The sequence below is a fragment of the Pinus tabuliformis genome, chromosome 3_2 (genome assembly GCF_031772625.1).
Source record: "Pinus tabuliformis cultivar Carrire ecotype Pingquan chromosome 3_2, CPIR1, whole genome shotgun sequence".
In the NCBI taxonomy this organism is placed as follows: Eukaryota; Viridiplantae; Streptophyta; class Pinopsida; order Pinales; family Pinaceae; genus Pinus; species Pinus tabuliformis.
The window spans coordinates 899,123,228-899,139,235 of NC_142302.1; the positions used below are offsets into that span (position 1 = coordinate 899,123,228).

Here is a 16,008-nt window from a genome sequence, read left to right on the forward strand (position 1 = left end):
TGTACCTTGAGAGACAATGATGAAGGTGTCTATAAATCATTGGTCTCGCTAGCATTGTAACTCATGGTCTCATGGAGAGATGGAGTTGTTAGTCAAGAACTTACACTATGACAATGTTGATTGATATGATGCTATATAGATGGGATTACCAATCTGATTCTTCTTATGCGAAATTCTTTAGAATGAGAATAACCAAGTACCATTATAAATACCTCCCTAGTTAAGAGGGAGTTTCGAAGAAAAGGGTAACTAGGTTCGGTATTTGTCAATGTAATTTTGATCTTTGTACTTGTCAAGAAAAAGAATTATTATTTTTATAAATTATATGAATGAGTTTCTTGCTCATTCTATAGGTCTAGGAAAGTCAAAGAGTCAAAATTATATTGAAGAGCTCTTCTTGAGCATTTATGTAATGAACATGAGTCAACCTAGTGTCAAGCAGCCCTCCAAGACAAGCACCATCCTTCAAAGAAGAAGCCTGCAAACAAAGCGATGAAAAGACATCATGTTGACCTGCAAAAATATATTAAATAATGACATGTCAGTTCACCTGGATAAGTCGGCTCAAACTGGAGACATAACAACCATATATACCCAGCTGGGGTATCCGCAAAAGACACGGAAAATCTCGAATTCCTCTGAAACTTCGAAGATGCAGGAAGGTACAATCTCAATGATGCTTACAATCAAGAATCTCGGACAAGTCTGCAATCTCGAATGGTTGCATGAAGGTACAGAATCTCGATGACAAGTGCAGTGATCTCACTGCAATCTCAGCCTAGTTACAAAGTCACTGTAATACAGTGTCGATATAGTTACAGTTGACCTTAGTGAAAGGAGAACAAGGCTACAATCTTGGTGAAGATCACAGTACAGACAAAGATACAATCATAATCTCGACATTCCTGATAGAGAAAGGATCTCGGTGTAGTATATATATCCTAGATACAGCATGTCATCGGCATTACTGTGAGCATGATAACGGTCATGATCCTAATGAAGATGAAGATTTTGCTACATATATATATATATATATATATATATATATATATATATATATAGATATATCTAAGTGGAGATCTCACTGATGTTATAAGATTCTCGGTGAAGGTGAAGCAATGGCACATCAAGTTCTCAATGAAGGTGTAGCATTGGCACAGCAAAGATGAAGGTCTAGATGAAGGAACAACGATGGTGCAACAGTGATCTAGATGAAGGAGCAGTCATGGTATAGCAATGATGATGATGATCTCAGCAGTGACAAAGAAGAGGATTGGTGTCTTGGTCTTGGAGTGGCCTAATAGGTCAAGGGTCATGGTCTTGGTATTCATCAATTGGAATCTCTATAAGAAGAATTTTGTGCAGGTTTTCCTCTCCAAGAGGGAGAGGTTTTGGCCCTGGCAGAATGCCAACATCTTGTGTTCTTGTCTCTTTGTTTTGATAGCTATTTGATGAACTAAAGAAGACACACTCTAATAATAATAAGTGAAGATTGGAATAAGAAGAAAATTGAAAACACCTCACAAATAGTTATCATGCTAAGAAGAATCACATTAACTACATTTTCCCTAGATTCTTCAACATGTTCAGGAGGGGCCATATATACTTACTTGATAAAGTTTGTGATGTAGTGGACTTGCTTTCTTCTTGAAGACTTGATGGCTTGCCTTCTTGGATCTTGATGTTCTTCAAAATGATTTCTTCAAATAGACATGCTTGATGATAAGATTTTCTTGGAGAGTGATGACTTGACCTGTAGATCTTCTTCCCTTGAAGATGGTGTAGCTTGATGTAGGTCCTTTTTTTACTTGATCTTCCTGTAAGTGCCTTTAACATGAAAGGTTTTTCTTCTTGCTTAGTAGTCTTCTTTGATGGATAGTAGATGGTATACCTTCTTGTCCTTGATGTATTTGAGACTTCTTGGCTTGATGCTTCAATCTTGTAGTTGTTCTTGAGATGCCCTTTCCTTGATGTGTCACCTTATGAGTGTTATTGAGATGCCCTTTCCTTGATGTGTCACCTTATGAGTGTTCTTGAGATGCCCTTTCCTTGATGTGTCACCTTAGCTTCGATACAATGTTGAAGAATCTAGGGCATTCTTCTATACTTGATAACAATTTGTGAAGCACTTCTTCAATTTAACTTGTTAGGTTGATCTTCTTCTCTTATTATTGTAGGTGTGTTTACTTCATCAAACTGCTACCAAAACACAAGAAACAAGAACACAAGATATTGGCACTCTGCTAGGGCAAAACCTCTCTCTCTTAGAGAGGAGAAACCTTTCGTAAATTTCTCTTATTGAAGCTTCTTATTGGTCAATTCCAAACCCTATACCCTTGACAAGAATATCCTCCAAGCACAAGTCAAGGCCTTCCTTCTTCCGGCACTTTGTTTCCCGACACTTCGTCCTCCTTCTTCTTGCACTTCGTTCCCCGGCACTTCGTCCTCCTTCTTCGTTTGGAAACTAGTGATAGACCTTATTTATGTGAGCTCTAGAAGAGATATTTATCTTTGATACTTAGTGAGATCATTCACCTATGAAGATACCTTCCTTCTCTTGTCCAACCGAGCTTCTTCTTGATGTGTAGTTGCAAACTTGATATGATAGCACTGCAACCCTAGTTTCTCTCACATGTGGGAGGTTTCCTTTTATATTTGACTCCTTTTTCCTTCGCTTGGGAGAGCCTCTTCTTAGCTCTAGCAGGAGGCCTTATAGGCCTAAGTTTCTAGCCCAAACAAAGATAAATATGCAACTGTGATATTGTTGTTGTAGTGACCGCAAACAACCCTCATTTCCTTGCACGTGTGACGTTAATCTACCCTTAGAACAGCCCTTTACACTTCGGTTTTGTCTCCTCCTTCTTCGTTGCACTAGTGGCTCCTTATGCTAGTCTTTCTTCACCCTTTTCTCAGCTTCTTATCTCGCTTGTTTTAGAGGCTTGATTGCTTGTCATTGGAGGAGTGGACAACCTCTATATATAGAGGTTTGTCCCTCCTTTAGGTCGACTTAAGGCCAACTTGACTTTTCCACTTCGTTTTTGCTTCTTTTGGTGGTGTCTTTGCATGGAAGGACTTGTGACTTTGCTTGGAGGGATATCTTTGACTCTTATACAAATATATACATGGTGTAACATGCCCTTAAGGGTCTTCAACATTTTCTTTTGACTCTTTGACTTACCTATAGCACTTTGACATGTGCTAGACCTATTTCATGAGCACGAAACTCATTGATAAATATAACAAATATAATATTTCTTTTATTTTCTAAATACAAATATCAAAATTACATTTATGAAGACCGAACCTAGTTACACATTCTTCAACATGACAAGCCCCTGAAGAAACCCTTGTTAAATGATAAATCAAATCCTCTCAAGATGGTAATTTTTTAGGCCAAAAACCCTAGCCGTCTAGGGTTTGCACTAGCTAAATCCTTCAGAAATCCTTAATCTTGATGCATGCCCACCTGCAATTTAGAAGTATGGGCCTGCAAAACAAATGTTAGCTAGCAAAACTTAATATATCAGATCTTAAATTATTTAAAAAAATTCGCTGAGCCTACAAGACATATCTTATAAGCATTCCAATGGATTTTGTTTGAATGGAGAAATAACACCAAAACCCTGGTAAAAATCTGCTTGAGGCTAGAACAAAGGTGAATGACGTTAATGATTAGTTGCAGCGAAATTTTATTGGCCCTCCAAGGATTGCGTTTAAGGCTATAGCAACAAATGATGACTGCAGCGCCATATTGGCCTCAAATCTTCTATAGCCTCCTTATAATGCAAACAATGGCCCTAAAACCCTAGACATCTAGGGTTTTTAGGGGCTGAAAACTTCTAAAAATTGTCCGACCTGAAAAACAAATTTATGAAGAAACCCTAGACGTTCTCTTTCAGAAAAATGTTTGACAGTCTTCAAAATTTCTATAAAAAATATTGATAAAGATATGGAAGGCAAAACAAAGAATCAAGTTGTGGACCTCATAAAATATGCAAATTAAAATTATCATGCCACAAATCCAATGAGAGAAAATCTCCAAACTAACGGCTTCTCCAAAATCCTCCTGGTCCTGAAAACGTTGTGGGATCAGCCCTTCGAATGAGGCTAGAATAGTCTTGTGGTGACTGCAGCTGCAATGTTAGGCTTTGGACCCTACCTGTATTCCTTCAAATTTCTTAAATGCTTGATCCATGAAGGTGGTTGATTAAATGCTTGATCCATGTCAAAATAGTTGTTTTTGACTTTTTCTCGTCGAAAAACCCCCATTCTCTTAACCAACATGGACCATAAATTCGACTTTCATTAAAAAATCGATTTTTCTAGGAATTAATTCCCTTTTTCTAGGCCAAAAATATTTTCTTGAATTTTTTCTTGCTTGATTTGTGGAGATTCCTTTCTTGGAAAGTGCACATTCCCTTTTTTAATATTTTTCACTCGGAGAGAATTTATTTTTCTCTCATTTTCATTTTCTAACTAAGTCCCGGCTAATTATTTAACCACTTTTTCGTCGGAAAACCAAAAATAAAGATTAATTAATTTTCTAGCTTAGGATTTTAATTTATTTTGGCCGGAAAAAATAATTAATTGATACTAAGGGTATTAATAATTTTTCCACCATTAAATATTTAGGCCATGGTGTCTAAATATGAGGGACCATGCACCAAAATATTTTTGCATCAAGATATTATAATTAACTCAACCTTATAATGATGACCCAGGGGTTGATGCAGCTGAAAAGATAATTGGGGACATTCAACAGGAAAATGTACCACAAAATGCAAAAAAATGGTCAAGACAAACATGTTTAACAAGTGGGCAAAAACCAATACATGAGCTCTACCCAATCATCATGGCCATCACCCTAGTTCCTAGAAGCCCTAGATGTGGCTCCTTTATCATTTACGAACCCATGATTGTCCCAACCCCTGGTGGGTAATGAATCACCCTACCTTAAAGGGGGTATCCATTGCTATATCTCACACATCATGCTCTTACCACTTGAGCCCCAAGAAATTAATAAACAAAAATCATAAAAGGGTAGAAAAATCAAGGTCGAGGCACCTCATGTACCATGATTGCTCCCTCCTATACATTGCATACCCAAGTGTGGGCTTCCCTTTTACCAGCTACCCTTGTACCCCAACATGTGGCCCGAGGCTGCCCCTTTTCACTCCCTACTCTATTCATCTCTTTATCGCACGCCACCACCTTTTAAAGGATGTACCTAGAAACAATCTAATAAGATACTTGGTTAACCCAGTTTGTAGCTTGGAGACATTAGCACATGCCAAAGCCCAATATGTAAAGACATGCCATTAGGAAGTCCCCACCTGTTGTCCAGAGTTTTTAATCTCTTTTACTCGATTTCCTTGATGAATTGTTGTACTGGCTAGGGGATGCATTGGATCTATGCAAGATTGCAGGTGGTCTCCATCTTGGGTTTGGTCTCCCTATACAGGGTCCTAACATTGGGTGGGCTACATTGGCAGATGTAAGGTGTGTGTCGAGAGCCATGGGCCTCCACAGCAGTAGACAACACTCCATGGATCCCCAGACATGTTCAAATAGTGCTCGAGATTCACCTATTGGATGAGGAAGATGCACCTGGTTCACCTTTACCCAACCAACCCCACAGTTGTACCATGCACTTAGCAGATGACCCAGGACTTGTATGTTGATGTGGCATCACTTACACCATCATCTAAGCCCTTACAGATGGTCTACAAGCATCTTCGATTTACTTGGAGACCCGTGAGGTCACTTGTGTGCCCTCCCACCCATTGGGAGCACCACAAGTTTATTATGTGGAGAACAAGGGGCCAACCCCTTGTCTATTACTTCTGGAAGTCTTATTCATCATTTTGGCACTTATGGACTTCATCAGGCCTCTTAGAGAGCCCAACGATATGTATTATTGATCATTCAACCTCATGAGAACCTTTTTATTTTGTATATGAGCTAGTTTGGTGGGCTTGTCACCAAAAGTTAGTTACTTGCACATTATTTTTATTTTAGGGGCTAATGTAAGCTCAAATAGCTAAATCGAACTCATTGGGAGTCTATAAATACAAATGATGAGAGTTCATTTCTCATCATCACTTGGTTTGGACTTGTATTTCTCTTGACATTTTCAATATTCCTTCTTGGTGGACGAAATTTTGGAGCATGGATGAATTTTGATGTATGGATTGTCTTTTCTTATCTTGGAGCTTCATGATTGGCAAGTTCATTGGTGGTTGGATATATTCTCTTACATGTAAGTACAAATTTAATGCTATTTATTCTTTTACTTCGTCACATGCATTGATGATGAGATTTTCCCTATACTAGGGCTAGTTGTACATGCATTTACTATGAAATTGTGGAATTATGTTTCTATATAGCATATCTCTATGTATGGGCCATGTATGTTGAACAAATTCTCCTAGCGATAATTCTATGGTTGAATTTATCTTGACAAGCCCCCTTACTTTGCAAAGTGCACTATAAAAGCTTTGAGGTCACTCTCCTTTGCCCTAATGACAAGCAAAGTTGATCTTAGGGCCTCCTTGACCTAGAAACGAAGTCCATTTTCATATTCGTATTGACTCCAATCTCCCCAAAGGATTAGGCACCAGTATACCATAAGGTGATCACTTAAAAAATTATTTTTCTTCACCTCTCCTTCTTTATTCTAGGTCTAACCACATTAGGGCTCCTAAGGCATCATTTTCTCGACAAGCCACCCATAGAAAAACTTTGATCGCATGGCCTCTACTGCACTGGTGTCTCTCCTAGGCCTCCTCCAACTTTGAGGGAATTTTGATGGTGGGGTTGTGAGATATCCAAATCCCTAGCCCTGAGATTGGTTTTTGCCCTAAGTTTCCCTAGGCTAGTTCCTCATAGGGATCATTTTGCACCTTTGAGTGAAAATTACTTTTTGATCCCATTCTCCTCCTTGTTTAGGTCAAATCTATCATTGGTTGCTCAACTCCTTCCTCTTGACCTAACCTGCGTCCACTTGGTCCAATGTGGTCCCCTACCTTGTCAAAGTCAACTCTTCAAAAACCACTTGGGAATCCATGTTCAAAAAGGATTTTAGGGTTTTTGAAGCTCCTTTACAATTCACACTCCTTAAACCGAGCCCTCCAATCCTCATCCCCTTCTCCTAGAGAGCCTTGTACCTTGCTTAAGAAGCAAGCAAGTCCCATTCTTGAGCCTCATAGGAATCATTTTGCACCTTTGAGTGAAAATTACTTCTTTGACCCCCTTCTCCTCTTTATTTAGCTCAAACTTATCATTGGTTGCTCAACTCCTTTCTCTTGACCTAACATGAGTCCACTTGGTCCCGTGTGGTCCCTTACCTTGTCAAAGTCAACTCTTCAAAAACCACTTGGGAATCCAAGTCCAACAAGGACTTTAGGGTTTTGGAATCTCCTTTACAATTCACACTACTTAAACCTAGCCCTCCAATCCTCATTCCCTTATCCTAGAGAATCTTGTACCTTGCTTAAGAAGCAAGCAAGTTCCATTCTTGAGCCTCCCCTAGGAAAGGGTCCTTGAGATCACTACACACCCATCTTAGTTGATCTATCCTTCATAAGTGACTCTCTATATATCGGACCTCCTCCCATCGGTGAAAGTCCGTAAGAGTAGGAAGCTTTAGTTGTGGTGACAATGGGCTTTAGCTTCATTGTTGCTCTTAACCTAGCAAGTACCCCTCTAGGACCCCCCGCTAGTTTGAGCGGTAACAGATAGAAAGAGCATGTTAAGATGTTGTTTCTCATTGGGATCTGCTTTGATTTCTTGGATGAGCAGGAAGCAACAATCAGTTGCTCTAGGCACCACTGAGGTTGAATACACTGCAGCTAGTATGGCCTATTGTGAAGTTATTTGGTTGAGGAAGCTCTTCAGTGAGTTGTTTGAGCATGTGTTGGATACCACCATTATTTATTGCAATAACCAGAGTGGGATTCGCCTATCAGAGAATCATGTGTTCCATGACTGCTCCAAGCACATTGATATCAGGTACTACTTTATTTGGGATATGGTACAACAAGGAGCAATAAGGCTGCAACACATCAGGACTAATGAGCTAGTTGCTGACATCCTCACGAAGCCCTTAGGGAAAGTCAAATTCTTAACCTTCCGAGAGAGACTTGGATTTGTGGAAGGACACCCCCATGAGGATCGCGCTTGAGATGGACATTGAGCTCTAGGAGCTTCGAGAGGCTTGGGGTACTTCTTGGAGCTATGAGCGACCATAGGGTGAGTGGTTCAACTTCCCCTATAGGTACGTTGTGTACAGGGTGAGTGGTTCACCTTCCCCTGTAGGTACATTGTGTAGAGGATGAGTGGTTCACCTTACCTTGTGATACCCCATGTTGATATATGAGAGCATAGGGTGAGTGGTTCACCTTCTCCTATGGCATATGAGCAAAATGAGTGGTTCACCTTCTCCTGTGAATGCCCTATCATAAATCCTACCCATGTAATCCAAGACTCATGGGAAGTACCTCTCATCTGGCCAATGAGTTGGGAAAAGTGGATAGGGACCATAGCACTACAGATGGACGCATCGTGTATTGTCGTACTCCCTATGTCTAGGATACATGGTGTTCAACAACTCGATCTGGGATCAAGTCTGATTGGGGTTCGACCCCTACTTTTCTGGACAGACTTTTGTCAGTGGAGAGTGGCAAGGACTTGTGACTCACTCTCGATCAATTCTTCTATTAGAATATTCCTATTCCTATTTAGTATTTAATGCTCATTCTTTTAGCTGTTGCTATTTTTATTCTTTTAGCAGTTCCTTAGATGAAACTGATTGTTTCCATATTCTACATAGAAACTTGATGTTTCTATTATTGTAAATATCTCTGTATTATTATTGAGCTTCAGCTTGCTCATGATAAAGAAATTCATTGGGTAATCCATATGCGTTGTTCGCACTGTTTTATGGTATCAGAGCACAGGATTTTTTTCGAAATAATTTTTCATAGTTTGAAAAATTCAGTAGTTCATTTCGAAACTGCTCTCAGGCTCTGTTTTTTTTTGTTTTCAAGCTGGCGAAACAGAGCCAGAAAAAGAGATTTCTTGATCAGTTATCCTCTTCGCATCCTAATCTCTTGAGTTCTTTCATTCCTTTCTAAGGTCAAGCCCTCTGTAAGCCAGGTAGCCTTCACTGAGTCTTAGCCTCGACTTTGCTCACTGTGATAAAAGCTTACAGTCGTCTATCTCGATACAGAAATGGATTCTTCCCCTGCATTATCATTTCTTCATGTCTAAGCATTTTTTTTGAGAAACTCTTGGATCTGGTTTAGAACAAAATTGCCGATTCTGTTTGGATAAATCGCAGTCGGTTCTCTGTCTTGTGAGATCTCCACAGTTTTTTTTAAAAAAAGAGACAGGGCGTGCAGCCATATTCTCCTTCTCTTCGATCAAACGGTGGCTGGTATCAAGAAATTCCGCAGAGCCTTTCGCTTTATCCGCTTCGTTCAGAGCAAGTAAAGCGCAGAGCCGACGAGAGCAAGAAACCCTGAAGCATTCGTCCATCTGAAGGCTTCTGCGACCAGCAAGTGTTGTCCGCGGCATCCAACACAGATTTCGGCTGCAGCAAAAGATCAGTGAGCGGAGATCTGTTGCAGGCGGCAACTGCGGTGAACCCTAGTTGCTCAAGTGGTCAAACGTAGAATTTTTGCCGTGGCACCTGTGTGTTGAAAAGGGCACTTACGACTTCTGATTGGCGTAAGCGTGTCGAGTATTATTCTCTCGCCCACGTATAATCGTTTTTTTAAAAATCTTGAAGAGGATCTTAAGCATTTAATGCGGAAGGTGTGAAAGAGTTCCATTATTGGCAACTATAGCGTGCGATGCAGCCGAGTATGCATTCGTAGCGACCGTGTTAAAGCGCTACTGTATTTTATTTAATGTGCATCTCTCGCATGCGATGGCTATGAGTTAACTGTGGAAAGATAATAAGGGCCTGTCGACTGTACTTGTGGCCGCTGCGTCTTTTTGGCTTTTGCGGCAGCAGCGTTCGATTGCTTCTCATCATTTCTTGAAGACCTCTGATTTCGAACCCAGAAAGACGTCTCGATTTGTTTGTTTTCTGCGGAGAAGCGAGAAGTGGCCGGTCTCTAGTAATGACGATGAAAAAGAATTGCATCGTTGCTACCGGATTTATCAGTGGTTTCCAATCTTTATGGCGTGTCGGGCATTAATTTTTTTTTTATATATCGATCTTGCCCTCATATCATCGTTTCTTTGTGGGTTTCGCTCTGCGGAGTTCTGTTTTCCCAAGGGTCAATCGATCGATTTTTAGCGCAAAATCAACCTGATTCCAGTCCGAAAGCTCTCGGATCACCGCAGATTTCAGTGATTCTGCGTGTTGGAAGTTTTTGAACAGAATTGTCTGGCACTGTCGGCTTGGACTCAGCGGCAGTCATAACTATCAGCGTTTTTTTTTAGAACTGATATTTGAATTTCCCGTATAGTAGCGGCAGTGGTTTTCCATTGTTTACGGCAGCAGCACTATCTTAAGCAGCAGAGTTTGGGAAGAAGTTCATTCAAGTAAATCAGCATCTGTCAATTTTTGTCTGGATCAGCCAGCATCCGCATTAAAATCCGTGCAGGATTTTTTGTATTTTTCCATATCTTGGGAAACGTGCAAATGGCTTCGTTCACCAATCTCATGTTGGAAGGCAGTCAGGAACATTCCGAGCAAACAGAATCTGCCTTTTACGCCTTTATGGCTAAAAGGTCGTCAGATCATGTACCGTCTTCTGCTTGGTACATTGACTCTGGTGCATCACGCCATTTCTCTCACAGGCGTGACTGGTTTATTGACTTCTCACCTTTCAGTGATTCCGTGGTATTTGGTGGAGGTGAAAAGTACACAGTGGTTGGCAGAGGTACCGTTCAGATCCAGTCTGGTGGGCGCACACTCATCTTCTTGAATGTGTACTATGTTCCTGGTATGGAAATTACTCTGCTGTCTGTCAGCCAGATTATGAGGAATTCTCCTCAGCTTGATGTAGTGTTCAGTGCGCACAAGTGCTCCATTATTGACAGGGAGACTAGTCTAACAATTGCTGTTGGCCTAGAGGACCATGGTCTATATAGGTTACTTGACACCGGTGACTCTCCAGAAGTGGCTCTAGCAGCACGTGTCTCTCCCATCAGTACTCTATGGCATCAGCGATATGGGCATCTAAATATGCAGTATCTCTCTCAGCTCTCTCGGGAGGGACTTGTGTCAGGATTACCTGATATTCAGACTCAGCAATTGGGGGTATGCGGCGCCTGTCAAGCGGGAAAACAACATCGGTCTCCATTCAAGGATGGAGAATCTTGGCGCGCATCTAAGGTACTCCAGTTACTTCATGCTGATATTTGTGGTCCTATGAATACAGCTTATATCACTGCTTGCAAATATTTTTTACTTATTGTAGATGATTTCAGTAGAAAGATGTGGGTGTATTTTCTAAAAAATAAATCTGATGCACTTAGTACCTTTCAGAAGTTTAAAACCTTAGTTGAAAAAGAGTCTGGCTGTAACATCATGACTCTTAGGACCGACAATGGGGGGGAATTTTGTTCTTCAGCTTTTGCCAACTTTTGTGATATTCATGGCATCAAACGTTAGTTAACCACACCCTACACTCCTCAGCAGAACAGTGTTGTCGAGCGTCGCAACCGCACGGTTGTTGAAATGGCTCGTTCCATGTTACAACACAGGAGTGTTCCAAACAGATTCTGGGCTGAAGCAGTGTTTACTGCTGTTTACCTTCTTAACCGATCACCCACTCAGGGTGTTACAGGGAAGACTCCTGAAGAGGTTTGGTCTGGCCGTAAGCCTAAGATCAGTCATCTCAAAGTATTTGGCTCAGTTGCATATGTTTGGATTCCAGCTGCTAAGTGCTCTAAGTTGGATTCCAAAAGCCAGAAACTCATGATGACAGGGTACAATGATCATCACAAGGCCTATAGGCTGATAGATATAGCCACTGGTCGTCTTAGCTTCAGTCGGGATGTAGTATTTGATGAAGACAGAGGATTCTTTCAGTCTTCTTCTTCTGAGCAGTGTTCTAAGGATCAGCCTCACAGTGTTCTTCTTCCGGTCAGTCCACCTGATGGGAGGGATGATGTAGCATCAGTATTTGATAATACTCTATCTGAGCTTCCTCCAGAAAATAACCCTCCTCTTGCGGCCCCTATTGCTCTTGAGTCTTCTCCACCTCCTCCTGATATTGGTTCCTCTACTCCTGATATTGGTTCTTCTACTCTTCGGCCAAAATGGTGGGCTAAAACCATTGGTGATCTCCGGGATGATGAGCTCCTTGAAGGTAGAACTTCTAGACATAAGAAAAGACAACAGTCTACAGTCAATTTTGCTCTTATGTCTAACCTACACAGTATTTTTGAGCCTCAAACCTATTCAGAGGCTAAGGGTACATCTGAGTGGGAACAGGCTATGGAAGCCGAATTCCAGAGTCTTCAGAAGAATCACACATGGACACTTTCTGATCTTCCTACAGGGAAAAAGCCCATAGGCTGCAAATGGGTGTATAAAGTGAAATACAAAGCTGATGGAACCATAGACAAGTATAAAGCTCGGCTTGTGGCTCGAGGGTTCTCACAGAAGGAAGGCATCGACTATGAGGAGACTTTTGCTCCTACAGCCAAGATGAGTACCATAAGGCTTGTCCTTGCCCTAGCAGCTCAGTTCAATTGGAAAGTTCATCAGATGGATGTAAAAAGTGCTTTCCTAAATGGTGATCTCCAAGAAGAAGTCTACATGACGCAGCCTCCAGGATTCAAGGTCGCTGGTCAAGAACAGAAAGTGTGTCGGTTAGCTAAAGCAATCTATGGATTGAAACAAGCTCCTCGGGCTTGGTACATGAAAATTGATCAGTACCTGACAGATCAGGGTTTTCAGCGGAGTCCATCTGATGCAAACCTGTATATCAAGCATACTGGTGATGATATCTTGTTTGTGGTTGTCTATGTGGATGGCCTTATCATTACTAGCAGCTTTGCACATTTGATCCATGGGATCAAACAAGATTTATGCAGAACTTTTGAGATGACAGACTTGGGACTTCTTCATTACTGTCTGGGGGTTGAAGTTTGGCAGACTGAAAATCAGATCTTTCTCTCTCAGTCCAAGTATGCCAAAAATATTATGGACAGGTTCAGAATGCAGGATTGCAAACCGGCCACGACTCCTATGGAACCAGGGCTCAAACTTTCAGCACAGTCATCCTCTCCCCTTGTGGATGAAACTTTATTCAGGCAATTAGTGGGCAGTCTCATCTATCTTACTGCTACCAGACCTGACATCAGTTTTGAAGTAAGCTACATTTCCCGCTTCATGTCAGCTCCTAAAGCTGATCATTGGAAAGCAGCAAAGCGTGTGCTACGATATGTGCGTGGCACTTCTGATTATGGCCTCCTATACACTCGAAGTTCCAATCCTATACTCAGTGGTTACACTGATTCTGACTGGGCCGGTTCGGTTGATGACCGTAAATCTACAGCTGGGTATGTGTTTAGTCTAGGATCCGGTGCTGTTACTTGGACTAGTAAGAAGCAGCAGGCAGTGGCTCTCTCCTCAATAGAAGCAGAGTATCGGGGAGCAGTTAAGGCATCCTGTGAGGCAGTTTGGCTTCGACGTATGCTGGCAGATATGCATGTTTCCCAGACAGGGCCTACTTCTTTGTTTTGTGATAATCAGGGAGTGCTCAAACTTGCCAAGAATCCAGTCTTTCATGAACGAACAAAGCATGTGGAAACTCATTGCCACTACATTCGCCAGCTTGTTGAAGATGGCTCAGTTCAGTTGCAATATGTTCCCACAACAGAGCAGCCCGCCGATATTTTCACCAAGCCTCTTGGTCCTGATAAATTTGTAAAATTCAGAGGGTCTATTGGAGCTGTAAATAGATTGAGCATTAAGGGAGGGTATTAGAATATTCCTATTCCTATTTAGTATTTAATGCTCATTCTTTTAGCTGTTGCTATTTTTATTCTTTTAGCAGTTCCTTAGATGAAACTGATTGTTTCCATATTCTACATAGAAACTTGATGTTTCTATTATTGTAAATATCTCTGTATTATTATTGAGCTTCAGCTTGCTCATGATAAAGAAATTCATTGGGTAATCCATATGCGTTGTTCGCACTGTTTTATCTTCTTCATTATCTATATCAGCTTTTAGCAGAGTTGAGACAAGATGTAGAGATGGTACATCATTAACAAGATGGCATGATGATTGATGATCAGATATTGGAAGGTGGAATTCTCCCTCGTTGAGAGGAAGTGTCAAAAATGGCAACTAGGGCCAAATTCCATTTTGGACAGCTCATTTGATGGAGATATTTATTGCATTGAATTGCTCATTTCGAGGGGACCAAAATCAACCTAAAGATCACCCAAATCCCTAAGTAAGGTGATTATATCTAGTATAAGGGAAGAGCAGGATTTTTCATATGACATCATTGTATCGTCCCCAAGTAAGGTGATTATATCTAGTCTGTCAAATCCATGATAGTGTCAATGAGAAACAAGAAATTCCTCTAATAATCAGCTACTACAGCGATGTAATTCTATTTTTTTATAATAGAAAGTATTAATTTATAAACAAACAAAAATACAAATATTTTTTATTTTTATATAAATTTAATTAATATTTATAAATGATACATTACTTCCGATATTAATAATTATTCATCCAATAATTATTTTTATAAGTTTCATATTAAAAATTAATATATCTTTTTATTTTATTTTTATAAGAATTTTTTTTGGTTGACCCACGGGGAATTTGAACCTTGATTTCATGGTTTACATAATACTTCATAACATGGTTATTGCCAATTGAGCTGCCCCCCATGGGCCTAAAAAATTAATTTTTAAAAATTATAAATTATTTTATATTTGTTTGTACTCACCGTTTCCTTGCCATATCCAGATCCTGGATTTCCAAAAAACTGACGGATCCGTATTCAAATCCGGATCCGAATCCTGGTAACTTAGATATATACCCATTTGTAGTATGAGAAAAGGATAAACGATGACCCTGAGGGTCATCTAGTCTTCGCAGGAGGGTGTGAATGCACATACTTAGAAGGCCTAAATGAGTGGCATAGATACTTGACTTTATGGCAGAATGTTTTGGAAGATTCATTTAACAATGGCCACCAGCTATTAGCAGAATTAGTGAATAAAAGCTATGCATGACAGTGTTGATAAAATGATAACAGAACTTAAAACTGAGCATCAAATGAAATATATGACAATATAATTCTTCATTTGGTTTGCATATGAAGAGAGGAAACTGGAGCAAACTATGAGTAAACACTTATGACATCTTTCATAACTATTAATGCAATGATAAAACACTCACCAGCTCTGCCAATGCTTTGTTTAGTTTTGCGAACCGTGGGGCCATTCGAATATTCAAATCTGCCAACAATAATCTTGTATCTGGATCAAGAAACCTACCAGACAACCAAGGATCGTAAGGAGTAATTAGAAATAATAATCATCCAAAGGTTGCTGAAATAATAGATAAACCCTATATATATATTCAACGAATAGCTGTTCTTCAAGGATTTCATAAAACAAGATCAAATAGCCATCAGAAGGTCAATCATCCATACTTCTCGATTTCTTTCTTGTTTGTAACAAGATCCATCTTAGTCAAAACATTTACATGGGGCAGTTCAAGTTGCACCATTGCAGAAAGAGATGCCATACAACCACTTAGATACTTTGTTATATCTGACACAAACTGCGAGATGATGTTGATCAGCTTATACATAAATAAATGAAGAGAGATTTGTCAGCAAAACAAGATTCAAACGAGTTTAATCAAAATCTACTATGGCAAACCTGGGAATCAAGCAAATACACAGCACAAACATTATAATTCCAACGCCGGAGTTGGTCAACAAATGTTCGGAATACAGGTATATGGGAGTAAAGCTCTATCTGACCTGGATCAGAAAAAGAACATTTTTT

The 16,008-nt window shown here is 40.2% G+C and overlaps 1 protein-coding gene across 1 annotated transcript in view; it reads right to left on the reverse strand.

The window, feature by feature from the left end:
• LOC149183518 (P-loop containing nucleoside triphosphate hydrolases superfamily protein) overlaps positions 1-16,008 on the reverse strand; it is a 112,152-nt gene that overhangs the window by 9,866 nt on the left and 86,278 nt on the right. The window contains exons 7-9 of the mRNA XM_089417164.1: positions 15,880-15,983; positions 15,648-15,778; positions 15,392-15,485 (exon numbers count right to left, since the gene is read on the reverse strand). Of these exons, the coding sequence (XP_089273290.1) occupies positions 15,392-15,485; positions 15,648-15,778; positions 15,880-15,983 (329 nt within the window). The remainder of the gene's footprint in view (positions 1-15,391; positions 15,486-15,647; positions 15,779-15,879; positions 15,984-16,008) is intronic.